Here is a 24313-nt window from a genome sequence, read left to right as displayed (position 1 = left end):
CGAAACGATGTAGCGGTTTCTTGTGCATGACTTGTTACGGTAGGGAGTACAGAGAGACTAAATCACCAACTTCCACCAACATGTTGGGCCTGACAGACCCCTTGGGCGCCTTGGACTTCTCACTAAATTGGTGGTTTGAAGAACAAAGCTGGTGTTGGGTTTCTATCATTTTGCAGGTCAGAGAATGGGATTTGTCGATTTGTGAACTGATCCCGCTGGCACCACATCTCACGGGCTGAGAGGCCCCGGGCACGAATTCGTGAATTCAGACTGGCAGTGCCCAGTGGGAGGGTGAATGGGGTTGCTGGTCCTCCCATCGGCTCCTGTAGTGAAAGTTCATCCTCAAGTTCACGAACTGCCTTCTCCCGACGGGATTCTTGTTGGGATTTTTAATGCGACCAATCTCAATGCACATGCGATGATGTTTAAGAAACTCGTCATGAACCAAATGTGTGAAGCCGGAGGCCGGATCGGTGCGGATGACAGCAGATGCACCATCCAATGGCCGGAGCTCTCTGCAAAAATGGACCAAGTTATCGCGGAGTGTGCTGGGTTGATCATTGCATTGTCCACGATACATGATGTAGTGTAATAGGAGGTACATTCTCACAATACAAGAATCAACTGGTGATTGCATTTGATTACATCTGCTGCGAATCTGCTGTAAAGGACACACCGACTGCACCAGGAAGGTCTCCAGTGGACTATTTGATGATGGTGTGGGTTGTGTTGCACAATGCAGCTCACTGGTGGCAACAGGAGGGTCTCCAGTGGACTGTTTGATGATGGTGTGGGGTGTGTTGCACAAAGCAGCTCACTGGTGGCACTTGGAGGTCACCTGATCAACTGCTCCATCCATGTCGAGAGCGTAGAAACAGCGGTGAATGACGGAACTAAGATGATAACGCCTCGGGTGATCCAACTGAATGTGTCGTGCTGTTAGTAGGCCATCGAGTACCTAACGTGGGACAATGATGCACTCATGTGCTGAGGACAGGGGCTCGTTATGACAAACTACTACTAGGCCATCTTTGGACACTAAAACGACCTGGAGGTATCGTTTGACATCCTTGATGTTGGTGGCTTTCATTGATAGATGGGTGCCCTGAACGAGGTGGGCATGAGTCCACCTTAAGTCTGTGCACTACACCTGCACTGCCAACCAAGCGGCTCTGTTTGTGAAGAGCAGTTTGGCACGACCGGAAATAATGTCCTGAGCTGATATATGCAGGACTACGGCTTCCTCTTCGCTTCTAATGAAGGCACAAATCTGACAGGTGGTATCAGTGCAGTTCGGGGCATTGTGCATGGCAAAAGATGGAATGTTGGCGGACCCTGCAAGGTGACGAACAGTTGCCTGATACCGGCTGACAGTGGACAGGAATGAGGATATACGAGGGCTCGCAGAGAACTCACCACGACACAGCTTCCCGTATGCTTGTACGCACGGCTTGCTATCGGTGAGGATGGAAGCGTAATGCTTAGACTGGATAATAAAGGGACTGAAGTGTTTTACCCAGGTGGTAATGGAAAGAGCCTCCACCTCACAAGGCAACCAGGTAGGTTGGCGTCCACGTAATTTCACACTAAAGAAACCCACCAGGTGAGGTCTTCCACTGCGTGTTATGTACAAAGTCGATCCAATACTATGTTGTTTTACTGAACCGTCTGTTACAATCCACAACTGATCATTCGGACGAGGAAGAACAACAGTATGGGTTGAAGTAAGAGCGGCTTGGGCTCTGCGGAAGGCATCATGCAACTTGTCAGTCCACATAACTCTGTCCAGTGTTTGGCATCCGGCCACATCATCATCCAAGGGGGATAGCAGTGTTGAACAGCAAGGGATAGCACGAGTCTGAACCTTATATGCCCCAATAAAAGGACTCATTCCTCTGACCTTCTCAGGAGCCGAGCACATGGAGAGAGTAGCCACGCGATGTGTGCTGGTCTGGATAGTACCATTAGACTATATCCAGCCCAAGATGGTAGTGCTCTTCGGGCATATAACAGTCTTTGGATCAAATAGGCGGAGTCGACATTTATACAGGGCATGCAAAACCATTCACCAGTTTTGGAGGAGCTCATCCAATGTGCTGCCGCCACCATAGAGGTTGTCGCACACTTGGCGACGGTTCCCTTCTCCAAGAGATCACCAAGGACACCAAGCATGTGAGTTCTTCAAGAGCCGTTTCTGATCCAGGCATTCCAATTGCGGATCTGGTATACATGCATATCAAGATTCAATATTTTATTACCACATCAACTTGACAGTTTTTAGGAATTTGAGGTAGTGTGCTCTTTTAGACAAAAAAACAAGAATGGGGCATGGTAAACCTCCAAACATTCATTGGTCGTTGTATACACTAAAAGTTCAACAACAAAAAAAAACACACATGAATAAAGTATGGTAAACATCCAAACATGCAGTGGTCATAGTATACATTATAAGATGCATATAAGAGCATTTAAAATGGCCTGTAGCTAAAGTGCCAAATGCATTATAAGCTCATGAGTAGTTAATAGTTATAGGAGTGGTACTGTGCATTCAGAATGTGGATGGCAGTAGCATGGGTACCGTTCCTGAACCTGGAGGGCTCTGAGTCTTTTCCCTGAGGGTAGGAGTTCGAACAGGGGGTTGGTTGGATGAGAACCATCCTTAAAGATATTCAAGCCAACCTTATGCATTCGGGACTCGTGGATGTAGGATAGATAGGGCAGGTCAGTTCCAATGATTTTGAACGCTGTACGTATTACTTTGTCCAACTCCTTTTTTTCCTGGGCTGTGATACTGCTGAACCAAACAGTTATTGAGAAGGTAAGTGTGGATTCAATGACAGCGCGATAAAACTGGAGTATGCCCTCCCTTGACACTCTGAACTTCCTGAGTTGCCTCAGAAAGAATAGTCACTGGTGGCCCTTTTTACGATAGAGATGGTGTTATCCTCCCACTTCAGAAAGGATGAGATGGTGGTGCTGAGAAACTTAAAGTTGCATACCTGCTCCACCACTTGGCCGTTGATGACCAGAGGCTAAATCTCCATCTCGTCCCTCCTGAAGTCCACAACCATCTCTTTGGTTTTCGTGATGGACAGCTGTAGATTGTTGTTGTGACACCAGTTTACCATGAGGGAGATTTTGGCGTGGTGGGCTGATTCATCACCAGAGGAGATGAGGCCCACAACTGTCGTGTCATCTGCGAACTTGAACATTCTGACAGAGTCCTGAATGGAGATGCAGTCATTTGTATACGTAGAGTACATGAGAGGAGAGAGCACACATCCTTGAGGTGCTCCTGTGCTAATACTTAGGCATTTAGAGTATCTGTTATTGATTTTAACCACCTAATAGTCAGGTTCGCTATGTTTTTTCGTTGACAATTTTGGTAGATTAGCAAAACTATACATTTCTGGAATATTCAGAGCATGAGGAATCCAAAAATTAATGTTTGCATTTGCGTCGACACCTTTGCGAAAATGACACTCAGGACAGTGATGAAGATGTGTAAAAGCATATTCCTGAACGGTATAGACCTAGTAGATCCTGTGTATAGGACTAATAGTTCCATCTGATACTAACAAGGCTGCTTTCTTGCTTTATAAACCCATACCTATAACTTCAAAGGACTTGCAATATCATGTATTATGTGATACAGTTTTATCACAAATATAAAGACAATGGTTTTCAATTACCTTTGTTTGGTGCTTTTCTATAACCCTGCGCACTATTTTGAGGCCTTTATTGCATTCCTTGACCCAGAAAACATAGGATTAGCATATTTAATTAAGTTTCTAGGTTGACTAGAAGCCGAGATAGCGCAAAATATGTATTTTATGGCGGCCATCTTGAAAATCCAAAATGGCGGCCATGCAGGTGTCTGTGCAAATGCCAACATTGATTTTCGGATTCTCCACGCTCTGATGATTCCAAAAATGTACAAGTTTGCTAATCTCCCAAAATTTAGAACGAAATTATATTTGTTAACACAGTGAACCTGACTAGTCAGGTTCACTATGTTTTTTCGTTCAAAATCATGGTAGATTAGCAAACCTATACACTTTTGGAAACGTTATTACATCGAAAATCTGAAAATCAATGTTTACATTTGCGGTGATACCTGTATGGCCGCCATTTTAGATTTCCAAAATGGCCGCCATACAGGTATCTCTCCAAATGCAAACATTGATTTTTAGTTTCCTTATGCTATAACCTTTCCAAAAATGTATAGGTTTGCTAATCTACCATGATTTTGAACGAAATATAATTTATTGACAAAGTGAACCTGACTATCTATATTATAATAGCCGTAGATGATTCTGTCTGTCTGTCTGTCTATCTGTTGGGTGTCTGTCCGGGGTGTGGCTTACTCGGTTTGCAGAGTAGCTCCACCCATAGCTCCACCCATTCTGGGAGTGGCTATAAACAAATATCCACCATTTTATTAACTCGCATAGCTTTGAGTCCTGTTTTGTAGGCCCGTGGTGTCTTGCTCTCCCCCAGTTTTATTTCAAATCAAATTCGATAAATCATTTCATTTTTCACAGTCGCTAACATAGTTTTAGACTCGGTTGAAAAAAAACGGGAAGAAAATCCGATGAAAGTTGCCGTTTATAGAACGAAATGAATTCTCAAAGGCCTGTAACTTCAAGGCCATTGAGTCTCTCTCACGCCTTTATCTCCAATCTAACTCACCATATGATTTCATTTTTATCGATGGTTTTACTTTTAGACTCGGTGTCAGCAATAATTGAGAACAATCCACACACGCGGGAAAATGCAGAGATATATTTTTTAAAATCGCGTCATGGTGTATCATACACCGCCCAACATGACACCGCCGGCAATGTGTCGATATATATTAAAAATTCGCTTTTGCTTTTCCGTTATGATATATTACTATTTCGTTTGATGATAGTCGTCACAAAAACGTCAACAATGATGCCGACATATATTTCTTCGTTTTTATTTCATTCAACATATTAGCCGGAAGTAAAATATGTTTCAGGAAATTACCGAGAGATATTTCTTCGTTTTTTTTATTAGTTATGTGCGCATACACTTTAAATAGGTTTATTTGAAATCTTTAATTTTCCACAATATAATTTACTTGCCATTTATCATTTGATGATTACGAGACAAATTCCTCTTGAGGATCGTGACAATTCATGCGTTGCGTGGAAACTTCCATTTCCAAAATGAATGAGACGATCGATGAAGAACGACTCGGTGTCACCAACGCGGGAAAATGCAGAGATATATTTTTTAAAATACACCATATCACCGCACAACACCGCCCAACAGCCAACAAGTATCATACACCGCCCAACAGCCAACGAGTATCATACACTGCCCAACATGACACAGACAGCAACATGTCGACATTATCGCTTTTTCTTTAAACCGAGTGAACCGAGCCGAACCGAATACACCGCGTGAATTCACCGAGCGAATTTCAGCCAATTCCACCTATTTCTTCGTTTTTATTTTATTCGTTACCAGCAGAAGTACCCAGCGTTGCCGGGCGGGGGAGGGGGGAAGGGCACGTACACTTTAAACATGTATATACATGTGGGATGTGGGATATATACATGTGGGACATGTGTACGTGTGTGTACGTGTGTACGTGTGTGTGTGTGTGTGTGCGCGCGTGAATATGTGTGTGTGTGTATATATGTGTGTGTATGTGTATGTAGGCTAACCCCCGCTCTAGCAGGGAAAATGGCCTTAAAATGCATGTTGTTGTTGTATGTGTATATACATGTCTGTGTGTGTGTGTTTGTGTGTATATGTGTCTGTACGTGTGTGTGTGTGTGTGTCTGTTTTTGTGTGTGTGTGTGTGTGTGTGTGTGTGTGTGTGTGTGTGTGTGTGTGTGTGTGTGTGTGTGTGTGTGTGTGTGTGTGTGGAGATGTATATATGTGTATATATGTGTATATGTGGATACATATGTGTATACATATTTGCATATGTGCATATGTGTATATGTGTCTGTACGTGTGTGTGTGTGTGTGTGTGTGTGTGTGTGTGTGTGTGTGTGTGTGTGTGTGTGTGTGTGTGTGTGTGTGTGTGTGTGTGTGGTGTGTGTGTGTGTGTGTGTGTGTGTGTGTGTGTGCATGTGTGTCGATGTACGTGTGTGTGTATGTGTATATGTGTGTGGGTGTATATGTGTGTGTGTGTGTATATGTAAACATGGGCCGGTGTGTGTGTAAAGTGTGAGGAGGTATTGGAGAGGAAAATGCAGAGATATATTTTTTTAAATCGCGCCATGATGATAAACGAAAATACACCGCCTAAAATAACAGTCGACATATATTTAAAATTCGCCATACACATCCATGCGGGAATCCCACGGGCATGGATGTGTGTGACATTTCGACATATTGAGTTACATGCTGCGCCTGCACATTCAGTTATATAAGATGGTTACTGGCAATTGATCACATCCACAAATGATGTAATCCACACAATTTATGTACTTTACATAACGTTAATAGGAATACATGCCCGTGTAGATGGGAATGACATATAATTCACCGAAAACGTTGAAGCAACCGCATAATATTACGGTGATGTTTAACTCTGAGAATAGTTCTAAATTTAAAAAACTTTCTTCTGATATTTGTGATTTATTTCAAACAAACTGTATTTCCCAGCTACACGGGCATGTATTCCTATTAACGTTATGTAAAGTACATAAATTGTGTGGATTACATCATTTGTGGATGTGATCAATTACCAGTAACCATTTTATATAACTGAATGTGCAGGTGCAGCATCTAACTCAATATGTCGAAATGTCACACATGTCCATGCCCGTGGGATTCCCACGGGTGACCCCGCTAGTCTATATTATAATAGCCGTAGATGATTCTGTCTGTCTGTCTGTCTATCTGTTGGGTGTCTGTCCGGGGTGTGGCTTACTCGGTTTGCAGAGTAGCTCCACCCATAGCTCCACCCATTCTGGGAGTGGCTATAAACAAATATCCACCATTTTATTAACTCGCATAGCTTTGAGTCCTGTTTTGTAGGCCCGTGGTGTCTTGCTCTCCCCCAGTTTTATTTCAAATCAAATTCGATAAATCATTTCATTTTTCACAGTCACTAACATAGTTTTAGACTCGGTTGAAAAAAAACGGGAAGAAAATCCGATGAAAGTTGCCGTTTATAGAACGAAATGAATTCTCAAAGGCCTGTAACTTCAAGGCCATTGAGTCTCTCTCACGCCTTTATCTCCAATCTAACTCACCATATGATTTCATTTTTATCGATGGTTTTACTTTTAGACTCGGTGTCAGCAATAATTGAGAACAATCCACACACGCGGGAAAATGCAGAGATATATTTTTTAAAATCGCGTCATGGTGTATCATACACCGCCCAACATGACACCGCCGGCAATGTGTCGATATATATTAAAAATTCGCTTTTGCTTTTCCGTTATGATATATTACTATTTCGTTTGATGATAGTCGTCACAAAAACGTCAACAATGATGCCGACATATATTTCTTCGTTTTTATTTCATTCAACATATTAGCCGGAAGTAAAATATGTTTCAGGAAATTACCGAGAGATATTTCTTCGTTTTTTTTATTAGTTATGTGCGCATACACTTTAAATAGGTTTATTTGAAATCTTTAATTTTCCACAAACATTCCACACACGCGGGAAAATGCAGAGATATATTTTTTAAAATCGCGTCATGGTGTATCATACACCGCCCAACATTACACCGACGGCAATGTGTCGATATCTATTTTAAATTCGATATATCATCTCATTTTTCACAGTCGCTAACATAGTTTTAGACTCGGTTGAAAAAAAACGAGAAGAAAATCCGATGAAAGTTGCCGTTTATAGAACGAAATGAATTCTCAAATGCCTGTAACTTCAAGGCCATTGAGTCTCTCTCACGCCTTTATCTCCAATCTAACTCACCATATGATTTCATTTTTATCGATGGTTTTAGAGTCGGTGTCAGCAATAATTGAGAACATTCCACACACGCGGGAAAATGCAGATATATTTTTTTAAATCGCGTCATGGTGTATCATACACCGCCTAACATGACACCGACGGCAACGTGTCGATACATATTAAAAATTCGATATATCATTTCATTTTTCACAGTCGCTAACATAGTTTTCGACTCGGTTGAAAAAAAACGGGAAGGAAATCCAATGAAAGTTGCCGTTTATAGAACGAAATGAATTCTCAAACGCCTGTAACTTCAACTTCAAGGCCATTGAGTCTCTCTCACGCCTTTATCTCCAATCTAACTCACCATATGATTTCATTTTTATCGATGGTTTTGGACTCGGTGTCAGCAATAATTGAGAACATTCCACACATGCGGGAAAATGCAGAGATATATTTTTAAAAATCGCGTCATGGTGTATCATACACCGCCCAACATGACACCGACGGCAACGTGTCGATATATATTAAAAATTCGCTTTTGCTTTTCCGTTAAGATATATTACTTTTTCGTTTGATGACAGTCGTCACAAAAACGTCAACAATGATGCCGACATATATTTCTTCGTTTTTATTTAATTCAACATTATTAGCCGGAAGTAAAATATGTTTCAGGAAATTACCGAGAGATATTTCTTCGTTTTTTAAAATTAGTTATGTGCGAATACACTTTAAATAGGTTTATTTGAAATCTTTAATTTTCCACAATATAATTTACTTGCCATTTATCATTTGATGATTACGAGACAAATTCCTCTTGAGGATCGTGACAATTCATGCGCTGCGTGGAAACTTCTATTTCCAAAATGAATGAGACGATCGATGAAGAACGCAGACTTGAACAGGATGCAGCAAGAAAACGAATGAGACGGGCGAACGAGTCCATCGACGAACGTCAATGCAAACTTGCGGGGTCACCCGTGGGAATCCCACGGGCATGGATGTGTGTGACATTTCGACATATTGAGTTAGATGCTCCACATTCATTTTTACAAAATGGTTACTGGCAAGTCATCAGATCCAGAAATGGTGTAAAAACCACCGTTTAGAGGCCATTTTTCCCCGCAAAGCGGGGGTTGGCCTTTTCGGGGACCGTGGTAGTTGTTGTTTTTTTGTCCCCTTTTTGAAGCAATGTTTTACGGCCGGATGCCCTTCCTGACGCCAACCCTTTTTGCCGCCTTCAACGACAAACAGGGAATTACCAGTGAACTGGTACTCAATTAGCCGACCTCGGAAGGATGACAGGCTGAGTCAACCCCCCTGGCATTAATTCGGCGATCGACCGAGATTCGAACCCAGGATCCTAAGCCGGCACCCTAGCCGCTAGCCCAACACCAGAAATGGTGTCATGAACACAATTTATTTACGCACAAGCACAAAAGCAAGACGGGCCGATTTCCGATTCCGACGGGCCGACGGGCGAGACGGGCCGATTTCCGATTCCGACGGGCCGATTTGGAGCAAGAAAAAGAACGAGACGGGAGAAAAAGGAGAGAAACGAGACGGGGAAAGCCGATTGGAGAGGCAATTGAGGCGCGATTGGAGAGGAGTGTGAGGCGCGATTGGAGAGGAGTGTGAGGCACGATTGGAGAGGAGTGTGAGGCGTGATTGGAGAGGAGTGTGAGGCACGATTGGAGAGGAGTGATTGGAGGGGAGTGTGAGGCACGATTGGAGAGGAGTGTGAGGCACGATTGGAGAGGAGTGTGAGGCGCGATTGGAGAGGAGTGTGAGGCGCGATTGGAGAGGAGTGTGAGGCGTGTGAAGGATTGGAGAGGAGAGGAGTGTGAGGGATTGGAGAGGTGAGGGATTGGAAAGGAGAGGGATGTGAGGGTTTGGAGAGGAGAGGAGTGCTAGGTGGAGAGAGGAGAGTGTCAGGTGGAGACAGGAGAGTGTCAGGTGGAGACAGGAGAGTGTCAGGTGGAGAGGAGTGAGGGGTCACATATTATGTGAAATAACTAAATTCACACCATTTCTGGATCTGATGACTTGCCAGTAACCATTTTGTAAAAATGAATGTGCAGCATATAACTCAATATGTCGAAATGTCACACACATCCATGCCCGTGGGATTCCCACGGGTGACCCCGCTAGTAAGTTATAATCTGTATAAAGTCAAGGACCCAAAGTTTCGGACTATAGTGTTACGGGATATCACAGGGCAGTAGTTTGCAATTTGACCGAGCATAAGTTCCAGAACGGCAGTTTTCTGCTGGGCAGTTCGACGCTGCTCAGCGGGGATATTGCCATAATCATCGAGTCCATGAAAGGGGACCGCTCTGCTCTTCTTCTCCCAGGTGACACCCTCAGTGAGGAAGGCAGCAAAGTTGGGATCGAAAGATAAAATATAAAGAAAATAGTCTCCAATTTTCAAAAGAAATCAGCGTTTCAGTTTTGCTGATTGACCATTAAATAATGTCGATGTTCGTCAGTGCACGACTACGTTTTACCCATAATGCACTGTAAACTCAATGGCATTGAGAGTCAGGCCCTTTGGGATACTGGTTCCCAGGTAAGCAAAGCAAGTAGAGACTGGCTACAAGATAACTTGCCAGACACCGTTGTAAGACCAGTGGAAGAAATCCTACAGGATGGATTGATTAAAGGCTGAAAATGGAAGCCCCATTCCATTTGAAGAATGTTTTGAAGCAGAGTTTAAGCTTAACTAGAGGTTCCAGGGAACCTGAACTCAACTGGTCTATATCAATATGGTTAGAATATTATGTGTTGAGGTTTGTTACATACTGTCTACACACCAAGTTTCAGCCTTCTATCTACATGAGGAAGTACCAGATTGACAAAAATTGATTTTGCAATATGGCCACCCTGCCACGCCCATTTTTGGGGGTGCAACGCCCAAATGCAATCCCAAACTAGTTTATGTCTTAAAGATGCTGCATAACAAGTTTCATCAAATTTTATCCATATTTGTGACTTTTAGAGCGTAGACGTCGAATTGTTTACAGACAACAGACAGACAGACAGACGACGAACGACGGACACTGGGTGTCGACAAAAACTCAGCTGGACGTAGTCTAGTTGAGTTAAAAACGGTTTAAAAATGGACCTAATAATTGGATTAAACGTAATTTCAGAGTTGATGGTTAGATATAGTCGTACCAATGGAGTCATTCATTTATATATTTCCAGAACTGAGCCGATCACAAATATATACAGTCAACCAGACTGTGTGGAATTGAGAGGAGGAACCAGTTTCCATGTGTGCAGGCCGTCACCATACTCAAACACTTCCTGGGAAAACAACAAATATCCCTCATGTTCGTTCTCATCCACTTGCATGTGAAAACACACACACTGAGAAACTGACCAAGAACAGTGCTGGTCAGAAGGGGGAGACAGTGAAACCTTCTTTGTATACATGGTCTCGGCTCCTATGAGAGCTAACTCATGGAATATATAATAAGGGTAATGGGAGACAAGCGGAGGAGGAGAGAGAGGGAAGTACAACAACAGTAGGGAACAGGGACATCAGGAGATCAGTGAAAGAGAGAGAGCAGGGGTGGAGTCTATGGGATAAACACGATGGACATGACAGGGATGTTTTATTCAGGAAAGAAATTGGAATTTGAGGAAGGTGGATTTAAGATAGATTAACGGGGGAAGAAAATATCAAGGTTTTGGATGGAGAAAGATATGAGATGGTGCTGAACACCTGTTTTAAAGACCTGGAAGTAGGAGTGGGATTGAAGAGTGTGGAGTGTGGAATTTTGTTCCACAGGTGGAAAAAGAGGCATGAAAGAGTGAAGGTGAGCAGAGAGTCTTGATTGTGGTAGTTTCACCGGAAGAGGCTTACTGCAAGCAGACCTTGTGCACCCTGTGGGAAAATTAGGGAGACAGAACAGTCAGAGCAGGGGTTACAAAGCCGAAGAGGAGTCGATAGAAGAGAGAATGACCACCAACCTCCCTTTTGTGAGAGAGTGAAAGGCCCTCATAATAAGATTCATCGTGGGAGGTACCAACAATCATAAATGATTTGGTTTCTACAGCATGGAGCCACACTAGGTATACTCCCTCAAACTGCAGATGAAAGCTTTGTTGGGGGTGAGCAGCTCAGCAGTGCCGAGGCAGGACTTTGCAGGATGGAAGATGCCCAGTTGGCGACTGGCTTTGGAGGTCAGCTTAGACATGTGGCTTTCCCAGGAAGATCACTGCAGATAGTGAAACCAAAAAGCTTCAGTGACAGAACCTCTTCAAAGAGGATTGTTGAGCGACGAGATGTGAGGGTCTTCCAGACGCTCTTTTTGGAGAGACAAGGTGAGAGTGTAAGATTTGTCAGGATTGAAACACATATTCAATGTGATTGACCAGCTCGTAATTTTTGTCCAAGTCTGCAGAGAGTTAAGACGCTGCTTTTTGCCCAGAACTTTCGATCTGAAGGATGAGAGATGGAACGGCAGAAGGTGGAGTCATCAGTAAAAAGATAAAGATTTTCCAGAGTCAGAAAGATCACTGATGAAGATTAGAAAAAGCACAGGTCCCAGAACACTGCCTTGAGGAACTCCAACCTGGTCAGTAAAAGGAGATGAGAGAATTGATGAGAGAGATGAGAGAGAAGAGGGAGGGAGTGAGTTCCCCTCTGTGTTCAAACGTATTCCTCCCATTAACAACGCATTGTCATTGATGTTGAGAAAAATGGTTAAGCAACTAGTTGTGTGGCCTTCCACGTCAAGACTTGTGCAACTGAGCTGCTTGGAGGCTTTCAACTGGTTTGGTGAACAACTCTCAGTTTGATCGGGATTACTTATAGGGATATGGACAGCTCCAAACTCCCCAAAGACAGATAAATTGATCATAATGTGCCATTACATATTCACAATAACACAGACACTGCATTTGTGCTTTAAGGACCTCTCTTTATTGTGAAACCCTTCACAATCCAAGTTTCATGAAAAACATAAGCAGAAGTCTTCTTCTGATGAACAATTTTACAACAAGGGTGTTCTCCCCATATCGCACATGGCAATAAAACAATGACAACAGCAAAGATTGTGTAAAAATTCATGTTCAAACTGCCATGGAAAGATGCCATCTGAGCAAAACCAAAAAGGGACAAGCAAAACAACGAAATCAGATGGAAAACAAAATTCCTAAACACTGGTCACAATCAAAAAACTCAAATGGAACTTGACTGGATACCTGGCAAGGACAGAAACAAGAATTACAAACTGGCAACCTCAGGAAGACCCTGAAAGAAGCACGATGAGATGCAAGATCAGATTGAGAGATTAAGTTCTGTTATCATTTGAGTTTTTGGTTTCAATTTTTCAACAATGCTCCATTATGAGGATAATGAGAAATAAATTAATAAATTTTACATTATTTTTTATTTTCTTTAAACTTCGTTTGAGGACGCAGATGGGGTTAGAATTTTGAGATTCTCGTTATCTTCTGACACGTTTGCAGTCATTGTCGTGGACATTCTGGTGACAACCAGTCATATGGCTTTCATCACGGGGTTCGGGGTGCTGGATGGTTATCAGGGGTTACAGATGGTACACTGAGGAGTTGTGCTTACAAGGTATATGCTCAAAGGGCTATCGTGAATGCATACAGCTTTCTCCATACTGGTTCACTGAATACCTTGCCGACTGCTGAGGATCGCTTACAAGGGGGGCACATAGAAGCCAGTATGGGTAACGCTATGCGAATTTAACAAACCCTTTTCAGCAAACCTTTTTCCAACAATATTTGTTTGGTATTTCAGATTTCAGTTCTCATGCATGGATCTTCATATGTAATTTCAAATTGTTGTTTTGAGAGGAACCTTTATCACAAATCGAGCAGTTTTAAGGATGCTCTCCAGCATGGAACCTCTTATGTAATTTCAAATTGTCGTTTTGAGTGAAACCTTTATCACATGGAGCATTTGTGAGGTCGTTCTCCTGTATGGATCCTCATATATGATTTCAAATAGCCTTTTTGAGAGAAACCGTTATCACAGAGAGCATTTCAAAGGACGCATTTTTGTATGGATCCTCATATGTAATTTCAAACTGCCGCTATGAGAGAAACCTTTATCACAAATCGAGCATTTGTGAGGACCTTATCGAGCATCATCATATATCACATGTCGAGCATTTGTGAGGATTTTATACCGGTGTGCACCCCGGTTTAGAATAGGTACACCATATCCCTGTGTGTCATAAGAGGCGACTAATGCTTCAGTCACATTTGGCTCGGCGGCCGTAGGGTCTAAAAAAATCTACGGCCACTAGCAATTATAGGGCGGCCGCAGTATTTCCACGGTCACACAATGTAGCAGTCACATATGTTTTTTTTTTCAGGTAGCCGCACGGGGTATTTAGAAATTGTGGAGACCGAAAACGTGGGGGTGCCGTACGGTCTTTGATTTGATGTCGCACGGTGACCTTATGGCGTCCCTGCGGCGGCCATAGAATTTTCAAGGCAGACGCAAGGTAGCCTCAAGGTGCCCGCAAGGCGACCGCAGGGGGGCCCTAAGGTGAACGTGCGGCCAGACGGACGGTTACGAGTGGGTATATATACCAGTTATTTTTCATATGTATAACAGCACTTACAGTTGTCATGGCTATGGCTTGTCAAATTGCTACGGCCGACCTAGAAATGAAAAAAGTTATAACTCTGCGCTATAATTCCACAACGACCCCTACGGCCTGTAAAAGATAGCCATACGCCCTAGGGCCACCCTGATGCCACCTCAGAAACTCTGCGGCCGCCGCACATTTCTGTCAATTTAGGGGGGGTACGGCCACCGTATCCTAGCCGTAGAGCAAATGTGACTGAGGAGTAAAAGTGGTTGGCGTCAGAAAGGGCAGCCAGCCATAAAACACTGCCTCGAAAAGGGATCCATGACAATGACAATTTCATATGGGCAGGGTGCAGCCCGAAGTAGCCCATGGGGGACCTCACTCCCTCTCGTCAAAAATCAAGATGGGGAACCCGATCGAAGCAAGGGTGGAAATCAATCAATTTATGACGACGAAACGTCTGATGCCCCATGTGGAGATCTGTTTCTGAGGTTTGGGACATGGAATGTCGGGACAATGACAGGGACATCAGGAGAAGTGGTGGAAGTATTGGTCAGAAGAAGAGTGGACATATGTTGTGTGCAGGAGACGAGATGGAAGGGGAGTGGTGCGAGAATGGTGAAGGGCAGGCAGGGACAGAAATACAAGTTTGTGTGGCAAGGGTGCCCAGAAGGCATGCATGGTGTTGGTGACCTGTTTTCTGAAGAGTTTGTAGACAGTGTGGTGAGTTTGACTAGAGTGAGTGAAAAGGTGATGATGGTGAGAATGATGATTGAAAAGCTCTTGGTGAATGTCATCACGGGATATGCTCCACAGGTCGGTCGGAGCGATGGAGAAGGTCATGTTCTGGTGTGCAATAGAGAAGCTGCTGGAAAAGGTGAAAGATGAGGAAGTTGTTGTGGTAGGAGGAGACCTAAATGGACATGTAGGAAGGAGTATAGATGGTTTTGAGGGAGTTCATGGGGGTTACAGATATGGTGTGAGGAATGGAGAAGGTGAAAGGATTTTGGAGTTTGCTGATGGAGCTGATTTGTTGATTTGTAATACTCAGTCACAGAAAGCGGATAATAAGCTTGTCACATACATGTCAGGTGTGTCGACGACAACCGTTGACGACCTGATGGTGCGTAGGCGAGACAGGCACCCCCGGGACACAAAGGTGATCCCGGGGGAGGAGGCTGTTTCACAGCACCACTTGGTTGTCTTCGACATAAGGGTGAAAGGTGCGAGGACAGCTCGGCGGGTGAAGTACCAACCGAGAATGTAGGTGTGGAGGTTGAAAGAGGTGACAGTGAGGGAGGCATTAAAAGAGAGGCTGAGTATGGCAGGGGATGATGTGGTTGAGCTTGAAAGTGGGTGGATGTCAATGAAAGATAGTCTGTTGGGAGCCTTTGGTGATGAATGTGGATGGGCTAAAGGACCACCAAGGCACTCAGAAACATGGTGGTGGGATGATGAAGTTGGAAAGAGGACTGACAAGAAGAGGAAGAAGTTCAAGGAGTGGCAGAGGGCGAAGGGTACGGGGGCAGAAAAGGCAGAGCATGAAAGTTATAAGGCAGCCAAGAAGGCTGAAAAAAAAAGGTAGCAAAGGCACAGGAAGCATGTAGGAAAATGTTCGGAGAACGCTTGGATAAGGAAGAGGGCCAGAGCGCGGTATTCAGGATTGCAAAGGAGATAGCGAAAGAGAGGTGCAATGTGATGGGGGTGAGTTGCTTGAAGGATGAAGTGGGGCAAATTGTTGTGGACCCAGATGGAAGAGATATATGGAAATGCTGTTGAATGCAGAGAATGAAGGAGACGGCAACATGGAGGGTAACCCAGTTTTAGGACCGGCAGAGAAGATAACTGAGAAGGACGTTGAGGAAGCGATAAAAGCAATGAGGAGTAGAAAAGCAGGAGAACCGCGCGGGAGTTGTGGGAGATATGTTGAAGGCAGCAGCAAGTTGGAGTGTGAAGAGAATGACAGAGACCTGTAATCTGGTGGTGAAAGAAGGCTGCATTCCAGTGGATTGGGACCTGAGTCCCTGGTCCCTCTATACAAGCGGAAAGGTGACCCTCTGGACTGTGGCTCGTATCGAGCAATAAAGTTATTGGAGCATGGAATGAAGGTATTGGAAAGGGTGTTGGAGAGGATAAGGAAGAAAGTGAGGATTGATGAAATGCAGGTTGGATTTATGCCAGGAAGAGGAACAACAGACGCGCTCTTTATTGTAAGGCAGTTGCAGGAGAAGTACATGGAGAAGAGGAAGAAGTTGTTTCTTGGGTTTGTTGATCTGGAGAAAGCATTCAATAGTGTTCCACATTAATTAGTGACATGGGCATTGAGGAAGTTAGGAGTAGAGGAATGGTTGATCAGAGTCGTGATGGCAATGTACGAAAGAGCGCGCACAGCTGTGAGGACGAAGGACGGGAACAGTGGTGAGTTTGAGGTGAAGGTGGGAGTGCATCAGGGGTCGGTACTAAGTCCACTACTATTTGTAGCTGTGATGGAGGTGCTGGCTCGGAATGTAAAGGAGGGTTTACCATGGGAGATGTTGTATGCAGATGATCTGGTGTTGATTGCGGAAAGTATGGATGGACTGAAGAAGATGAACAAGTGGAAGGAATGTTTGGAGACAAAAGGTCTGATGGTGAATATCAGGAAAACGAAGGTGATGGCAAGTGGTAAAGCATGTGGTGAAGTGGAAGGAACTGGGAAGTGGCTATGTGCTATGTGCAGGTAGGGCGTCAGAGTGCAATCCATTCAATGTGCAATGTGCACTGAGAGTGGGTTCATCAAAAATGTAGTGGTCTGAGAAGGTCATTCACCAGTGTGGCAGCTACATAAAAGTGGAAGGTGTGCACAGAGGAAGCTGTAGATGGAGGAAATGTTGAGTTGGATCTTGGAGACGGAAGGTGTGAAAACATTCCATTCCATGAAGCTGGGAGGTGTGCAAACATTTTGCTGCCCAGGAGACATGTTGAATGGAAAAGGTAGATCATACTCGGCAACGGTTGCCAGAGTGAGAAGTGCATGGAAGAAGTTTTGGGAACTGAGTGGCATGCTGACGAGGAGGGGAGTATCGTTAAAGCTGAAGGGAAAGGTGTATCCTGCAGGTGTGAGAAGTGTTATGATTTATGGGAGCGAAACATAGGTAATGAACATAGAGCAGCAACAAAGGCTGGAAAGGGTGGAAATGCGAATGGTTCGGTGGATGTGTGGAGTATCGTTCAGAGAGAGGAAGCCAAATGATGAATTGTGAAAGATGATGGGAATAGAGCCTGTGATGGATCTTGTGAAGAGAACAGCTTGAGATGTTTTGGTCATGCGTTGAGGAAGGATGAAGTGAATGGTTGAGAAGAGTGATGGAAATGAATGTAGAAGGAAGTAGAGGATGGGGAAGACAGATAAAGACTTGGCTAAAGGTGGTGGAAGAAGAAATGCTGTCAAAGGGGTTAACAAGGGGAGATGCAGAAAATAGGGCAAAATGGAGAAGATCGTCATGGGGCCTGCAAGGCTAACTTCCGCTCTCACAGGGAAAATGACCTAAAAATGCCTGTTGTTGTTGTTGAGAATTTGTCCAGACGCTCTCCTGTATGGATCCTCATATGTAATTTAAAACTGCTGCTATGAGAGAAACATTTTTCACACATTGAGCATTTGTGAGGTTGCTCTCCTGTATGGATCCTCATATGTAATTTCAAAGTGCTGTGATGAGAGAAACCTTTGTCACATATCGAGCATTTGTGGGGTCGCTCTCCTGAATGGATCCTCATATGTGATTTCAAACTGCCGCTATGAGAGAAACCTTTATCACATATTGAGCATTTGTGGGGTCGCTCTCCTGAATGGATCCTCATGTGTGATTTCAAATCGCCGTTTTGAGAGAACCCTTTTTCACATATCGAGCATTTGTGGGGTCGCTCTCCTGTATGGATCCTCATAATATGTAATTTCAAATCTCCGATTCGAGAGAAACCTTTATCACATATCGAGCATTTGTGGGGTCTCTCTCCTGTGTGGATCCTCATATGTGATTTCAAACTGCCACTATGGGAGAAACCTTTATCACATATTGAGCATTTGTGGGGTTGCTCTCCTGTATGGATCCTCATGTGTAATTTCAAATTGCCGATATGAGAGAAACCTTTATCACATATCGAGCACTTGTGGGGATGCTCTCCTGTATGGATCCTCATATGTAATTTCAAATGGCCTTTTTGAGAGGAACCTTTACCACATATCGTGCATTTGAAAGGACGCTCTCCTGTATGGATCGTCATATGTAATTTCAAACTGCCGCTATGAGAGAAACCTTTATCACATATCGAGCATTTGAAAGGACGCTCTCCTGTATGGATCCTCATATGTAATTTCAAATCACCTTTATTGGAGAAACCTTTGTCACATATCGAGCATTTGTGAGGACGCTCTCCTGTGTGGATACTCATATGTAATTTCAAATTGCCTTTTTGAGAGAAACCTTTATCACATATCGAGCATTTGTGAGGACGTTTTCCTGTATGGTTCCTCATGTGTGTATTCAAACTGATGTTGTGAGAGAAACCTTTGTCACATATCGAGCATTTGTATGGTCGCTGTCCTGTATGGATCCTCATATGTGATTTCAAATGGCCTTTTTGAGAGAAACTTTTGTCACATATCGAGCATTTGTAAGGTCGCTCTCCTGAATGGATCCTCATATGTGATTTCAAATGGCCTTTATCAGAGAAACCTTTGTCACATATCGAGCATTTGTAAGGTCGCGCTCCTGTATGGATCCTCATATGTAATTTCAAACTGCCTTTTTGAGAGAAACCTTTAACACATATCGAGCATTTGTGAGGATGCTCTCATGTATGGATCCTCATATGTTTTTTGAAATCACCTTTGTTGGAGAAACCTTTGTCACATATCGAGCATTTGTAAGGTCGCTCTCCTGTATGGATCCTTATATGTATTTTCAAACTGCCGCTATGAGAGAAACCTTTATCACATATCGAGCATTTGTAAGGACGCTCTCCTGTATGTATCCTCATATGTTTTTTCAAATCACCTTTATTGGAGAAACCTTCATCACATATCGAACATTTGTGAGGTCGCCCTCCTGTATGGATCCTCATATGTGATTTCAAATTGCCTTTTTGAGAGAAACCTTCATCACAGATAGAGCACTTGTGAGGGTGTTTTCCAGTGTGGATCCTCATATGTATTTTGATGTTACTCATTGAAGCAAAAGCCATTCTGCACACACGACACTTATAACGTATTTGCCATTCAAGAGCCTTTTTGAGTTTGTTTAATTTAATATTAATCTTGGTGTTGCGAGGCCCAGACATGCACCTGTATGTTATAGGAAGTGAGTCTTGATCTCGTGATTGTTTCTTCAAAAAAGCTTTCTTCCTCACTGTCAAGCTGCGACTGGACCTTATTTGTCCCATATTACTTCTTGATTGTTCTGCAGAAACAAAGAACACAACATTCTTCTTTTTTATCAAAATCAAAATGAAAAATATTTAACACTTTTCCAAAAATTATATATTTTCTCAACACAAAATATTGTATGTTAATTAATTTTTACATTTCCATTTGCCAGCTGCTAAGCAGGATGCACTTCCGTTTGTCATGTGAATATCATCTGAACCTTCCTTTGCAGAAGCACATTTTGAATCTTCTGTGACAGATGAATCATTGTGCTGTCTGCCTCCCACATTTACAGGATCGACATCACCTGCATGCAAATCAGCGTCAGTCTTTGGCAAGTCAATGAGATTATGAACCATCTCGAGAGTTCATAGAACATATTACTTCATGGAATGTGTACTTCATTTTAAATATGATAATGAAGTTAAAGATTGCTAAAAAGAAAATTTCTGTATGTTAAGCACTATTAAAGCAGTATTCGCCATCACCCTTATTCACCACCCTATTTGACATGTTCAAGTACTGCTAAACTGTAGGTTATTGGAAGTAACAGGAAGGTGATTTGTGTTCAACGGTGTTCATGTATTTAATTCAATTTGAACTAGAAACACAGGTAATGCTTCTGGCCTTCGGCTGCAGAGGCATAAAAATACTAGAACGACACTGACTTCACGACGTAGACAGATATGCCTCCACCCACATTATTACATCATTATACTACTTGTACCAAGTTTGCTTTAAATCCATTCAGCTGTTCTCAAGTTATCACATTTTTACCTGACATGACATCTGACGTTGGATCTGTGGAATTATAAAGGACATTAGGCGATTTATTGCCAAAATAGTTAAATTGCATTTCAATTTGAATTCCTAAAATGTGTTCTCAAAGCATGCAGTCTGAGCAAGGGAATGCATATGGAACCAAGACGGCAATCGGTTATCTGTAAAATGACCATTGTCACCTCCGTAAAAGGTCCAGAGGTAAAATGTTGACTTTGCATGGGGTTGGTATGCAGTACTCAATTAGTGAGGCTGTACAAGTCAAAAGGATTGACCTTTAACAACTTCTGAGTCACTCCATGATGACAAACAGATACTCCTGGTGCCTGGAAGACTGCCTTTGCCAAAAAGATTGACCTGAACAAGTTTTTGTGAGTGACCCTGGATCTCAAGTAAACAACATCAAAGGAGACGGGGCTTATTTAAGGGGATTGCACAAAGGTCGATACAGAGAAAATCATATTGCCTGTGGAGACGCGTCGTTCTGTGCTTTATGTGCTTCCTGTGCCTGGAAGTCTAAATGTTCAAGTGTGTAGAATTGGTTTTCTTTCCATACGATGCTTGAATAAATCTCAGTGGAACTTAGTTGAAGCCATCTTGATTCTCATTTGAGAAGTCCTCACTGAAAGGCGTTGGAAGACAGCTTCTTCTTCATCATTCTACAACAATTTGGTGGCCCGTACGAATTGCAAGCTGGACAAGATTGACAGACAGACAGCCCGAACTCGAAGTGATCAAGGTAAGCATGAATGCACTCCTGTCTTTTGTCAACCTTGGCAGCACGATGCAAAAATAACCTGCCGATTCATTCTTTCATCATGTGTCCTCTGCGTGTTTGGATGTCAGGAATAATACGTAATGATGCATCAAAAAAAAATAGAGTAAAAAAAAAAGAGAGGAAAATATATATTTAAAGGTTGGTGAGTAATCCTGATTCAGAAGAACTCTGGAATTGATTCAGAAAATTATGGAGTCGACTCAACGGGAGATTCGGGAAGGTGACGCAAGTACTCATGGAGATCCACTGAGCTTCATTGTGTGCAATATGTTGATTGGCCGGCCTGGAGTTATGTTGTATTATAAGGTTGGATAAAGTGTACATTCAGATGGGATGAGGTATACGTTTTTAGAGGTGACGTTCTGGTATTCTGCTGACACCCTCTTGCTTCTGGCATTTGCTATAGAGTCAATATCCCAAAATCTGTATTTTTGCATATTTATGGTTGAGATCCTTTATTCCGAATCAGTTGAAGCGAATGAGGAATGAGCAAAATGAGGAATGGTACATCTAATGAGATGACGAGCTGTTCAAGTTCGATGTAAATATGTTCTTCAGTGCATGATTAATGATTATAAGCGATTATGCGATTACTTTTGCGAATGCGAAACACACAATTTAATTGATTGTAGAGTGTAACGAAAGATAATAACCAAAATAATGAAAAAAATCTTTCACAAAATGTCATATAGCAGACCTGTGTGTGCACCACAGGTATGCTTATGCCATTTTGGTGGATTAACATCGATGTAAGTAAGATTTGGATGTATCTAGTTTAATGGAATGGTTCGCGAGCAAGGAGAAATCAAGATTAATTGGAAAAAATTGTTCATTAAAACGTCTACATAACGTTATCTGTTGGTTGCAAAGCGCAACGTCCATTGTAAAATGTCTACATAATGTTACTTGTTGGTCTATTGTCCAAATTTATTGCGTTGTCAAAGATTATGAATACAGTCAATCTATTTGGCATTTCAAAATCGAATCGATTCATTTTTTTGAGTACCAAATCTCTATTAAATTTTGGCTATCAATAAGTTTTGAGAAATGCTACATTAAAGTCACGATTCAGATAAGACTATAATTAAGTGCGAATAGGACATGGTAAAGAAGCTGATTATCTATCTATAATTCCAGTAATCTCTGTGTGTCTGTCTGTCTGTATGCGACCGCTGTTTCTCGACAACTACCGGTCCGATATACTTGAAACTTGCCAGGTATATTGCTGGGGACCCGAGGATGTGCCTTTTCAAGGTTTGAAATTAATCGGACAAGTGGTTCCCAAGGTATGGTCACCGTACTCGCAAGCCGTTCGCTTTGGCTTTGCGAATGAACCAAACCATTTCATGTAAATAGAGGGGGGGGGGGGATAGTCACCGTACTCGCAAGCCGTTCGCTTTGGCTTTGCGAATGGACCAAACCATTTCATGTAAATAGAGGGGGGGGGGGGAGGGATATAATTTTAGATATATATATAGTGCGGGCACACCCTAGTTTAAACAAAGACGATTATTTATCTCGAAGTTTGAACAACACGTGTTGCCTGGTGCGGCTGAGTTACATATACAATTGTACAAATTAGGTCGAGACGTACAAATCGTTTTGTGCCCCATGCAGGGGGGAGAAATAAAATCTATCATTATAGCCTGATATTTAGACGAAGAAATTACTTCTTGAACCTTATTCAGCTATGGAAGTGGAAAATCGGAATTAAAAACCCGGAGCTACATTGAACACGGCCGACACAAGACAAATACAGAAAGAAAATGGCCGATAGTCAAGCGATCACATATGACATCCGGTCCAATTGAAATTTTCGAAAAAAATAAAATATAAACGATTTATTTGGGAAAAAATTGATTTCATATGCTAGCTGATGAAATTGAGAGTGTATTGTATGTAAAAATAACTTCCGTCGGTACAAATTTTCATTATTTGCGGCGGGAGATGAATAAATTTAGCGGCAGTATCTGAGGCAGTGTAGCAGTGAATGGTTTCATTGAAGGTGTATGAAGAACCCTAAATTTATCTTAGAGATTGGAAAAACACATACAAACAAATTTGGCTAACGTCATTTATTTAAGCTATTAAGCAATAATTGCATGAAAAGCGAGTTTTTAAATTGAAAATAAGCTTTGCACCGAATGATCTTTTGACCAATCAAGGACCATGACCTTTGCACATGGCTGTTAGGATTGTGTCAACTTTTCAGCTGTTCTGCCTACCCTCCTCCCCCCCTCCCCCCACCAACCCCACCCTTCGTTTGAAAGCGCATCGAGTGAACACAGGCCAAATGATTAACAAACGTGCCGTGGACTCGGCATACAAACCCGCTCACGATCGACGCGCCGCGTTCAGCGCGATCGGATTGATCGGCCGAGATGCTGAACCGCCCGCCCACGGCTGGCTCAATCGTGTCGTGGGCTGTTGACGCGGACCTGCGAGTGTCCGTTTCGATCAACCACAGGCGATCGTGTGGCGATAAAACAAAAATTTTGATTATAGATTGTGAAATGGGGTTCATAAGAACGTATTCATTTGTGTCAACATTGACACAGTTTAAAACAATCTTTTTGTTACGAAGTAAAACGTACACAGCTGCGACATTGATAGGACGGCGTATAGGTAGGAAAAAAATCAGGAATTGAAAATCGCATGTGTGTGTGGTGACGTCATAAGATTCCTTGAGATCGAGTCGATTTTCATGGATTTTGCCGTAAAATGCATTGAACAATTAAGAAATTTTACAAATAGATCGATTTATCGTATAGAGTCAAATGTGCCCGTTCAAATGCATATTTTGAAAATTAAAATTTGATCAATAAAAAAATGACGACTATTCACAGTGGTGA

General features: G+C 42.7%; 1 protein-coding gene and 1 long non-coding RNA gene across 2 annotated transcripts; both read right to left on the bottom strand.

The window, feature by feature from the left end:
* Positions 1-814: 814 nt before the first annotated feature.
* Positions 815-19602, bottom strand: LOC137419622 (uncharacterized). The gene is made up of 4 exons (XM_078766870.1): positions 19368-19602; positions 18270-19199; positions 1151-1335; positions 815-958 (listed from the first exon to the last, which is right to left on the bottom strand). The coding sequence occupies exons 1-4, from the start codon at positions 19600-19602 to the stop codon at positions 815-817; spliced, it is 1494 nt and encodes a 497-aa protein (XP_078622996.1).
* Positions 19603-19736: 134 nt separating this feature from the next.
* LOC137419587 (uncharacterized) lies at positions 19737-23854 on the bottom strand. The gene is made up of 3 exons (XR_010982941.2): positions 23792-23854; positions 20073-20210; positions 19737-19937 (listed from the first exon to the last, which is right to left on the bottom strand). It is a non-coding gene; the product is annotated as an uncharacterized LOC137419587 (long non-coding RNA).
* Between the last annotated feature and the right edge of the window lie 459 nt (positions 23855-24313).

This window comes from Myxine glutinosa, chromosome 1 (assembly GCF_964187855.1).
Source record: "Myxine glutinosa chromosome 1, kmMyxGlut1.1, whole genome shotgun sequence".
Classification (NCBI taxonomy): domain Eukaryota; kingdom Metazoa; phylum Chordata; class Myxini; order Myxiniformes; family Myxinidae; genus Myxine; species Myxine glutinosa.
The sequence above is the reverse complement of the archived record's forward strand: the minus strand, read 5'-3'. Positions and strand labels throughout refer to the sequence as shown.

What these genes read in the sequence shown, in the direction of transcription:
- LOC137419622 (XM_078766870.1), bottom strand. Translation starts at nt 19,602, where the DNA reads ATGAGGATCCATACAGGAGGGCGACCTCACAAATGTTCGATATGTGAT. An exon ending in AGGTTTCTCTCATAGCGGCA is followed by an intron (nt 1,336 to 18,269) that starts GTTTGAAATCAC and finishes GTCACCTTGCAG; the next exon opens with GGTCCGCCAACATTCCATCT. An exon ending in CCGCTTGGTTGGCAGTGCAG is followed by an intron (nt 959 to 1,150) that starts GTGTAGTGCACA and finishes GTCCCACGTTAG; the next exon opens with GTACTCGATGGCCTACTAAC.